This window comes from Octopus bimaculoides, chromosome 14 (genome assembly GCF_046866305.1).
Source record: "Octopus bimaculoides isolate indiv1 chromosome 14, ASM4686630v1, whole genome shotgun sequence".
NCBI classification, from domain to species: domain Eukaryota; kingdom Metazoa; phylum Mollusca; class Cephalopoda; order Octopoda; family Octopodidae; genus Octopus; species Octopus bimaculoides.
This window is the reverse complement of record NC_142941.1, coordinates 30,547,660-30,559,300: the sequence shown is the minus strand read 5'-3', so window position 1 is coordinate 30,559,300 and position 11,641 is coordinate 30,547,660. Positions and strand designations below refer to the sequence as shown.

The 11,641-nt window shown below is 41.0% G+C and overlaps 1 protein-coding gene across 4 annotated transcripts in view; it reads left to right on the top strand.

Annotated features, from left to right (window-relative positions):
• Window positions 1-11,198, top strand: part of LOC106876260 (uncharacterized) — a 19,399-nt gene extending 8,201 nt beyond the window's left edge. For all 4 annotated transcript variants that reach the window (XM_089362624.1, XM_089362623.1, XM_052972798.2 and 1 more), the window contains exons 2-3: window positions 7,378-9,699; window positions 10,496-11,198. In XM_089362624.1, coding sequence (XP_089218750.1) covers window positions 8,048-9,655 — 1,608 coding nt within the window. In that variant the 5' untranslated portion in view covers window positions 7,378-8,047 and the 3' untranslated portion in view covers window positions 9,656-9,699; window positions 10,496-11,198. The remainder of the gene's footprint in view (window positions 1-7,377; window positions 9,700-10,495) is intronic.
• Window positions 11,199-11,641: the final 443 nt, after the last annotated feature.

Here is an 11,641-nt window from a genome sequence, read left to right as displayed (position 1 = left end):
TTCTAAACCTTTCCCATCGAGTGAAGATGCTTCTCTATAGCAGTGTGGGAGCATTCCATTTCCTCTGCCAGTTCCCTTGTCGTTTTACGAGAATTTTCATGCAAAAGTTGGTTTAATCACTCTTCATCGAACTCAACTGGACGGCCAGAACGAGGTGTGTCTTTGAGATCAAAATTTCCATTTTTGAACTTGGCATACCAATCACGAGCGGTTCTTTCAGCTATGGCACCCTCTCCATACACGGCACAAATATTGCAAGTGGGTTTTGCAGCCTTAGAACCTTGATTAAAAGCCAAAAAAGGAAGTGTTGAAAATGCTCCTTTTTCGTAACTTGACATTCCATTTTAATGATTTGAAAATAAACAAAAAATAATTAAAATTAACTGGAAAAGAAACAAAATAGATTCTAGTACTTATTCTATCGGTCTCTTTTGCCGAACCGCTAAGTTACGGGGACCTAAACACACCACCATCAGTTGTCAAGCGATGTTGGGGGGACAAACACAGACACACAAACATATACACACATATATATATAGACACATATATACAACAGGCTTCTTTCAGTTTCCGTCTACCAAATCCACTCACAAGGCTTTGGTTGGCCCGAGGCTATAGTAGAAGACACTTGCCCAAGGTGCCACGCAGTGGGAATGAACCCGGAACCATGTGGTTGGTAAGCAAGCTACTTACCACACAGGCACTCCTGCGCCTATATATGTATATATATATATATATATATATATATATATGTATATATATGTATGTATATATATATATGTATATATATATATATATATATATATATATAGCAATAAGAAAATGGAGGGGAATATGAGGTACTCATCCACTTGGCAGACATTGTATTCCGTTGATTAATCTGTTTATTTTATAACTAAATTGACAAAAATCACAATATACAGACACTTATGACATACCATGTCATATCAACAATTAAGATTTCAAATTTAAAGGACATTTAGCAATTGGAGAAGGGATAAAATCTTACAGCTGTTTCGGCCTAGCGTTGGCATGCCCCATTCTATCTCTATAGCTCCCGTACACTGGAGTAATTAGTAGATGAAAATTATGTAATTGGGGTACATGCATGATTCGCTAGGCCTCTTCTGAGATTTACAAGATTCAATACAAATATAAAATAAGAACAGAATAAAAATATAAAGCACATAAAAAGGCCTACAAAAAGTATATCCCTTAATGGGTGGGATCCTGAACCCCTAACTCTCTTGGAGTATATATATATATATATATATATATATATATGTGTGTGTGTGTGTATATCATCATCATCATCATCATCGTTTAACGTCCGCTTTCCATGCTAGCATGGGTTGGACGATTTGACTGAGGACTGGTGCAACCGGATGGCTACCCCAGGCTCCAATCTAATTTGGCAGAGTTTCTACAGCTGGATGCCCTTCCTGACGCCAACCACTCAGAGAGTGTAGTGGGTGCTTTTACGTGTCACCCGCACGAAAACGGCCACGCTCGAAATGGTGTCTTTTATGTGCCACCCGCACAAGAGCCAGTCCAGGGGCACTGGCAACGATCTCGCTCGAAAACCCTACAAGGCCAGTCAGGCGGTACTGGCAACGGTCACGCTCAGGATGGTACATCTTATGTGCCACCCGCACAAGAGCCAGTCCAGGGGCACTGGCAACAATCTCACTTGGCTTGCCGGGTCTTCTCACGCACAGCACATTTCCAAAGGTCTCGGTGAGGCCCAATGTTCGGAGGTCTTGCTTCACCACCTCAGCCCAGGTCTTCCTGGGCCTACCTCTTCCACGGGTTCCCTCAACTGTTAAGGAGTGGCACTTTTTCATGCAACTATCCTCATTCATTCTCACCACATGTCCAAACCAGCGCAATCGTCTCTCTTGCACACCACTACTGACGCTTCTTATGTTCAGCTTTTCTCTCAAGATACTTACACTCTGATGGGTATGCACATTTACATTACACATCCAGCGGAGCATACTGGCCTCATTCCTTGTGAGCTTACGCATGTCCTCAGCAGTCACAGCCCATGTTTCACTGCCATGTAGCATGGCTGTTCGTACACATGCGTCATACAGTCTGCCTTTTACCCTGAGTGAGAGTCCCTTTGTTGCCAGCAGAGGTAAGAGCTCTCTAAACTTGGCCCAGGCTATTCTTATTCTAGCAGTTACACTTTCAGCGCACCCACCCCCACTACTAACTTGGTCACCCAGATAGCGGAAGCTATCAACTACCTCTAGTGTATATATATGTTTATATGTGTATATATGTGTATATATATGTATATATATATGTATATATATATGTATATATATATGTATATATATATGTATATATATATGTATATTTATATATATATATGTATATATATATATCATCATCATCATCATCATCATCATCATCATCGTTTAACGTCCGCTTTCCATGCTAGCATGGGTTGGACGATTTGACTGAGGACTGGTGAAACCGGATGGCAACACCAGGCTCCAGTCTGATTTGGCAGAGTTTCTACAGCTGGATGCCCTTCCTAACGCCAACCACTCAGAGAGTGTAGTGGGTGCTTTTACGTGTCACCCGCACGAAAACGGCCACGCTCGAAATGGTGTCTTTTATGTGCCACCCGCACAAGCCAGTCCAGGGGCACTGGCAACGATCTCGCTCGAAAATCCTACAGGAGCCAGTCAGGCGGTACTGGCAACGGCCACGCTCAAAATGGTGCATCTCATGTGCCACCCGCACAAGAACCAGTCCAGGGGCACTGGCAACGATCTTACTTGGCTTGCCGGGTCTTCTCACGCACAGCCCATTTCCAAAGGTCTCGGTCCGTAGTCATCGCCTCGGTGAGGCCCAATGTACGAAGGTCTTGCCTCACCACCTCAGCCCAGGTCTTCCTGGGCCTACCTCTTCCACGGGTTCCCTCAACTGTTAGGGTGTGGCACTTTTTCACGCAGCTATCCTCCTCCATTCTCACCACATGTCCATACCAGCGCAATCGTCTCTCTTGCACGCCACAACTGATGCTTCTAATGTTCAGCTTTTCTCTCAAGATATTTACACTCTGACGGGTATTCACATTGACATTACACATCCAACGGAGCATACTGGCTTCATTCCTTGCGAGCTTACGTATGTCCTCAGCAGTTACAGCCCATGTTTCACTGCCATGTAGCATGGTTGTTCGTACGCATGCGTCATACAGTCTGCCTTTTACTCTGAGTGAGAGTCCCTTTGTCGCCAGCAGGGGTAAGAGCTCTCTAAACTTTGCCCAGGCTATTCTTATTCTAGCAGCTACACTTTCAGCGCACCCACCCCCACTACTAACTTGGTCGCCCAGATAGCGGAAGCTATCGACTACCTCTAGTTTTTCACCCTGGAATGAGATAGAAGTTGTTTCCTGTTTGTTTGCAGTCTTTATTGCACCTGAACATCTGCCACAAACAAAAACTAACTTGCTAGTTAACCTGCCTTTGATGTTGCTGCACCTCTTATGTGTCCATAGCTTGCACTGGGTACATCTTATAGAGTTACTACCTACTCCTTTTCTACATACTGAGCAGGGCCATCTACCTGAAGGGGTTTGTGTTTTATCTACCTTCCTACTTATTAGGATTTTGGTTTTAGCTAGGTTGACTCTAAGGCCCTTCAATTCTAGACCTTGCTTCCACACCTGAAACTTCTCCTCTAGTTCTGATAGTGACTCCGCAATTAGGGCAAGGTCATCAGCATAGAGGAGCTCCCAGGGGCAACCTGTCTTGAACTCCTCTGTGATTGCCTGGAGGACTATGGTAAATAATAGGGGGCTGAGGACGGAACCTTGGTGGACCCTTACCTCTACCCGGAATTCATTGCTGTACTCATTTCCAACCCTCACCTTACTGGCAGCATCTCTGTACATGGCTCGCACAGCTCTCACTAGCCATTCTTCTATCCCAAGTTTCCTCATTGACCACCAGATAAGGGATCGGGGGACCCTGTCAAAGGCTTTCTCCATGTCAACGAAAGCCAGGTACAGAGGTTTATCCTTAGCTAGGTATTTCTCTTGCAACTGTCTCACTAGAAATAAGGCATCAGTAGTGCTTTTACCTGGCACGAACCCAAACTGCATCTCATCTAAATTGATTCGCTCCCTAATTAGTTGGGCTATGACCCTCTCTGTAACTTTCATAACCTGATCTAACAGCTTGATGCCTCTGTAATTATTTGTATCTAAAGCGTCCCCTTTACCTTTGTAGCAGTTGACTATGATGCTGCTACACCAGTCATAGGGTATGACTCCTTCGTGTATCACCTGGTTCGTAATACGGGTGACTAGGCTATAGCCAACACTGCCAGATATTTTGAGCATCTCTGCAGTGATTCCTGATGGGCCGGGGGCTTTCCCGGTCTTCATACTCTTAATTGCTTTATCTACCCTGGTACTATCAACTCGGATAGCTGGTCCCTCTATTGGGTTGACATAAGGCAGGCTCTCTTTCTCCCATTCATTCTCTTTATTAAGCAATCTATCGTAGTGGCATCTCCAGACCTCTTTCTTTGCATCCTCATTTAATGCAAGCGTACCATCATCCATGCGAACACATTTCTCTCCTACAACATCACTATTCTCTCTCCTACACTGTCTTGCAACACGAAATACCTCGAGTCTTTGGTCCTCACGGCGCAGAACATTGGCAAATCTTTCCTTATCTGCTTCCCCTCTGGCTAAATAAACCTGTCGCCTAGCCTCCCTTCTGGCACATTGGTACAATTCCCTGCTACCACCGTTCTTCCAGTCCTTCCAAGCTTGTTTCTTTTGTCTAATAGCCCTGTCTACCTCCTTGTTCCACCACCACGTTACTCTGGGTTGGGAGGGGACCTTACACCACCCACAAATCTGGTCGGTGGCTTTCAACAGGTTGTCCCGCAGAAATCTCCAATTGTCTTCCACGTTGTATGATGCTATATCCCCTTCTATTTCGTTAAATGCTTCAAGTAACTTGTCTCTAAGTCTCTGTCCGTTTGCAGGGTCTTTAAGCTTCCACACCCTTCTTCTCCAAGCCTGTCTAATTCTGGGCACCCATTTTGCCTTGATCCCAAAGTCGCTAACTACTAATCTATGTTGTGGGGTACATTCTTCGCCAGGGTAGGTTTTGGCATTTATAAGCCGCCCTCTTTCCCTATTTCTGGCGAGGATGTAGTCGATTTGGCTAGAGTGTCTGCCGGAGCGGTAGGTGACTAGGTGACTGGCAGGTTTCCTGAAGTTGGTATTGCAGACCATAAGATTGGTTGCATCACAGAACTCCAGCAGTCTGGTTCCCTCCTCATTGCGGGAACCGAAGCCATAGCCTCCATGTATGCCATGGAAGCCCCCAGCACGACGTCCGACATGACCGTTGAAGTCTCCAGCCACAAAGAGAAGGTCCCTGTCACTCGTCGACGAGGTAGTTTGCAAGAGGGTGTCATAGAATTGGTCTTTCAGACCATCTGGTAGCCCAGGTTGAGGTGCATAGGCTGAGATGACAGTAGCTAATCTATGATGAAGCACTAGTCTGATCTTAAGTACTCTGTCACTTACTCTAACGACCTCGATTACCTTATCCACTCATTTCTCCGCTAGAAGTATTCCTACGCCCCCGACCCCGTCAGTGTTCCCTGCCCAGAAAATCTTGTACCTGTGTTCTTTGCCTGTGAGGAACCTTGCAGAACCTCCTCTCCATCTTACTTCCTGGATGCAGCACATATCTACGCATCTCCGTTCAAGCATCTCAACAATTTCACCAGATCTACCTTTCAGCGTGCCGATGTTGAGAGTGCCAATCCTAACAGTATGGGTGTTGGGGGTGTGGGCCTGTAGCCTGGGAAGGGGAAAAGCAGTGTCGTGTACCTGAAAAGAAAACTTGCAATTGGAAGAATTCATAAGCAAAACAGTACCTACAACCTGCAAACATTTCTCAACCTTAATGCGCTACCCAAAGGTAGGGGAGAGGATGGCCAAGGCCACTAGATGGGTTCCGGGAGACAGCCGAGTTTGACAGGATGACAGAGGGATGAACTTCCGGTGGAGGGGGCGGGATGACAGAGGAATGAACTTCCGGTGGAGGGGGTGGGATGACAGAGAAATGAACTTCCGGTGGAGGGGGTGGGATGGCAGAGGAATGAACTTCCGGTGGAGGGGGTGGGATGATAGAGGAATGAACTTCCGGTGGAGGGGGTGGGATGACAGAGGAATGAACTTCCGGTGGAGGGGGTGGGATGACAGGAATGAACTTCCGGTGGAGGGGGTGGGATGACAGAGGAATGAACTTCCGGTGGAGGGGGTGGGATGACAGAGGAATGAACTTCCGGTGGAGGGGGTGGGATGACAGAGGAATGAACTTCCGGTGGAGGGGGTGGGATGACAGAGGAATGAACTTCCGGTGGAGGGGGTGGGATGACAGAGGAATGAACTTCCGGTGGAGGAGGTGGGATGACAGAGGAATGAACTTCCGGTGGAGGGGGTGGGATGACAGAGGAATGAACTTCCGGTGGAGGGGGTGGGAGGGCGGGTTACCGCCAGTGAGTAGATAGGGCTCTTAATTGTAGATTTTAAATATTTGAGAGACAACAATGCATAAATCGTAATTTTTTAAAAGAGCAATGAATTCTGGGTGATTAGAATATAACGTAGCATGAATTTAGGAAGCTTAGAAAATGAATAAGCATGAATTTAAGACAACAACTGAATTCAATTGAATTTCATGGAGAGAAACAAGATAAATAATAGGGGGCAAAACTAAAGCGCAAGGTATTATGAGATGTTTGAGGCCGTAAATAAATAAAAAATCTCTATCTTATCTGCATCTTGGGTATTTCGTCGTAGTATGTCAGCGAGATAATTTAGAATGGGTTTCTCATTTATATATAGCCAGAACCTGAAGACCTTAAGGAAAAACTACGAAGGGGAGAGAGAGGATGGAGGGGTATATTTATATATATATATGTATATTTATATATATATATGTATATATATATATGTATATTTATATATATATATGTATATATATATATATATGTATATATATATATATGTATATATATATATCTATATCTATATATATATGTATATTTATATATATATATGTATATATATATATCTATATCTATCTATCTATATATATATATATATATATATATATATATATATATATATATATATATATATGTGCGTGTGTATATTACATAGTGATTGATTCAGTGAACTATATTTCCTTTCTTACAACTTTTTTTATGTTTTGTGTTTATGCCAAAAATCTTTAATAATAATTTTAAAAAAGTAAAAGAAATAAATTTAAGATGTAATTATGATTTCTATCTATCTTTTTTTTTTTATATAATTTTCAGATTTATGGCTGGTCTTGTTTAAGTAAAGTAATAACTACATGGTTGAGGTAGCATTTACCAACTGTTCATATTCAACTGCAGAAAAATCCTTGCTCTCACCCGAAACCATCAAAAACGAGATGTAAACCTAACACAGAAAATAAAAATAAACGAAAAACCAAAAGTAAACAGAAAAGGATTATTTGAAACAATATCTAAGTTGCAATGGATATTTTTCCTATACAGAGAAAGCTTTGTTTATAACTCCTTCATTTCAGGCTGCAACTGAACCTTTTTTAGCAAAACCTTCTGCTCCACACAATTTCTTTTGTAAAAAATGTTAATGGCTGTTTAGTTCTTGGATTCCATAATATGTCATGAAGTTGAATTGAGAGAATATGAAAACAAAGTAGTGAAAAAGTTAAAGAGACAAAAAAAATACACTTTCCTTTTAAATGTCAACTACTGGAAGCTTCTAATAATGTTTTCCTTTTATATGTTTTATTCAACTGTGTTTATTTTATACAATTGAGTGAATAGTTATAGATCATGTGGCACATCTATATACGAGTGTTTAATATCTTTGAATAGAGGAATATTTGTTTGAAGGAGGTTTATAATATGATATTCATTAAAAAGTAACATCACAAAGTGATTTGAGAAATTAAGCTTTCATTTATCATTATAAATAATGTCACACTTGGGTGGGAAAACCATGCATATGTCTTCAAAACCTTTCGTTCCTCAGGGGTCAGAGTTTCAGACCCAATCAAATATGGCAGAAGTTCGAGAATATATCTTCCAAGACAGTAGTTATCCTGGTACTCAGTTTGTTCAACCTTGTTATCAACCAGCTGAACTGAGGCCCAATATAGTGCAGGCTGCAGTTAATGAACAACCTACACCTGAGAACAAGAGCTCAACCATTAATTTTGACAATTCTTCCCATGAAGGCTGTGCTTGTTGCCAAAAGACATGTCAATGCCCTAGTTGTACTGATGGTGGAAATGGTAGTGGAAGTGGTGTTGGCACTAGCAATAGCAGCAATATAGGAGAACATAACATTTGCAATGTTAATGAACAACCTGTCACTAATTTGCCAATTCAGACGACTGGAAATGGAAAAAAGCAGCTATTTTGTGAATTTTGTGGTAAGAAATTTGTCCAAGAATATGTCCTGAAGGTCCACAGGCGTAAACATACTGGGGAAAAGCCATATGAATGTGAAATCTGCTCCAAGAAATTTGCCAGAAATGATACACTACGCAAACACAAGAGAATTCATACTGGACAGCCAAATGGCAGTGTTTCTAATGTTGGTATCTCTCCTAGTTTGAGTTTAATGATTGCGCAAGGTGTTGTTGCCCAGGAAAATGGTGTAACCAATACTGGGAACCCAGGCACTATGATGTCTTCTGTTTCTAATTCTCAGACGTCTCAGAGAAACAGTCAGAAATCATATACCTGTGACATTTGCCTGAAACCGTTTGCTCAGCGCCATTATTTACAGATCCATAAAAGAACACATACAGGTGAGCGCCCTTTTCACTGTCAGGTTTGTGAACGAAGTTTCACTCGTAGAGACACACTGATTATTCATCAGAGAACACACACTGGTGTGAAACCATTTCATTGTGAAATCTGCATGCAACAATTTGCACACAAACACAACCTCCAGATACACAAACGGAAACATACCGGGGAGAAACTGTTTCAATGTGACATCTGCGCTGAACTGTTCACACGCCGTGATTATTTACAAATTCATCGGCGGACTCATACAGGAGAGAAACCCTTCCAGTGTGATCTCTGTATCCAGAAGTTTGCCCGTCGCACCACATTGGAAATTCACAGAAGAACACACACAGGAGAGAAGCCATTCCACTGTGAGTTCTGTGGAAAACAATTTGCTAATCGAGACAAGCTTCGCATACACCAGAGAACACATGTACGCAAGAAGCCACACCAGTGCACTATATGTCTAAAGAAGTTTGCACGGAGAGATACACTTGAAATTCACAGCCGGAGACACTCTGGCCTCAAGCCATTCCATTGTGACATTTGTCTGAAGAAATTTGCACAGAAAGATTACCTTCAGATTCATAAGAACACTGTGCACTCTGGACAGAAACCTTTCCAATGTGACCTCTGCACACAGAAGTTCTCCCGCCGTGATTCTCTGCAGCGGCACAAGAAAACACACTATAAACAGGTTGATGAAGTGCAGAAGGCCACATCTAGCATCACAAATAACAATGTGGAAGAGGTGCAGCCACTGAATAAATACTTATGGTTGTAAATTCAAAAATCAACTTAAGATGCAGCCAGTAATGCATTTATCAGGTAATTATCATCATCATTATCATCATTAACCTCAAAGGCTCAACTTTACTTTTCATCCTTCTAGGGTTAATAAAGTATCAGTTAAGTAGGGAGCTCAACGGTATTGACTAACCCCTTCCTCAAATTATATGGATTGGCAAAATCGTTAGTGGCAAAAAATACTTTGTTGTATTTGTTCCAGGTCTTTCATTCTGAGTTCAAATCCATCTAGCATCAACTTTGCCTTTTATCCTTTCAGTGTCAATAAAATGAACCAATTGAGTACTAGGGTTGATGGTATTGAATAACCTCTTCCCTCCCAATTTGCTTTCTTTGTGCCTAAATTAGAAATCATTATTACTTTATGCAATTAAGGCAGCAAGCTATCAGAAGCATTAGCACGTTTGCAGCATTCTTCTGGATCTTTCCATTTGGAGCTTAAATTCTGTTGCTTTTGACTTTTCACTCCATCCTTTCAGATTGATAAAATCAATACCAGTTGAGCATTGGGGTTGATGTAATTGATTAACCCCACCCACTAAAATTACTGGCACCTGCCAAAATTTTAAACTCATTACTATTTTATGCAATTAAATCTACATTGTACATATGTGTGTGAATAAGTTTGTGTGTGTGGTGGGGAGTGTATGTCCTACTTCAACCATGTACAACAGTTGACAGTGTAACATCAGAAAATGTTATTTATTTAAATACACATATTTAATAAGAACATGCATAATACGTATGTGTGTAATTATGAATGAAAATGTTGATGTGAACAAATCATTAATATGGTTCTTGTTATTTTGAAATGTAGGTTTTCTTTGATCATGAGGATGTTGGCTGCCATGACAACAGATGAGACTTCTTCACTGTTTGCAATAACCTACTTAATTCTACCAGATAATCCGTTATTGTATTCCTGTCAAAAGACCTTGTTATGCACTGTTAACAACTATACCAAGAATAAGTCTCTTTTATAGACATGCTATGTATTAATCTGTCATAACAACTCTACCAATGGACTTTACCTTAGCAACTCCACCAGAAATACTCTGATATAGCAGCAGCTTTGGCTCTAAAATACCAAGATCCTAGTAATTCTACCAAAGATACATTACTAGTTAATTAAAAAATTAGGGGTTTGATTCCCCTGACCTGTCCACAACCATTAAGATTGTCTCATTCATCACTATTGGTGTAATTAATTACAATTTCTTGGATCATTGCATCAAATTTGTTAACACTCATGTTACTACCAAAAAATATGGTCATTGGGAACTCAAATGAAAAGATATTAATGAAGTTTATGTCAAAGTGACATTTTGGGGGTTGACTAACAAAAACCAAAAAAGGAAAAAGTAAAAAAAAAAATGAAAAAAAATTTATCATAGCAGTTTTGTGAATAAAGATGTTGTTTGGTACAATCTACAGAAACCACTCACTGTAATGAAAGTTCTATCCAGAAACAGTTCTGCCATATGGACCATAAAGAATCAACCACAATAATTGAACCAAAATTAACAAACTCCAAATACTCTAACCTTAGCAATTATGTCCAAAACTAATTTGTTATTATAGCAGCAGTATTCAAAACACTTTTCTGTAACAAAAAAAAAAAAGCAGTGAATAATTACAATTTTACCAAAGTTTTCCTGCACAGGCCTCCTGACGACCCCTACAGTACCAAAGCTATCCTGCTGCTGTGTGATTTACAACAAGCTTTACTATAATACTCTCTCAAGGGCTCCCATACTTTTCTTACAGAGGTGAGTGTTAAGCTATTTAATGCAAGCAAATGAACAGTTAATTGTGTATATTTGTTTCTGAGATAAGGAATTGAAAGATAATGGTGATATGTTGTATATGTACCTTTTAGTATTTCAGGGACCATTAGCATTTGCTTTCCCTACATCATCACTATGGCAACCAGAAGCATATGTGGAGAAGGTGGTTATATTAT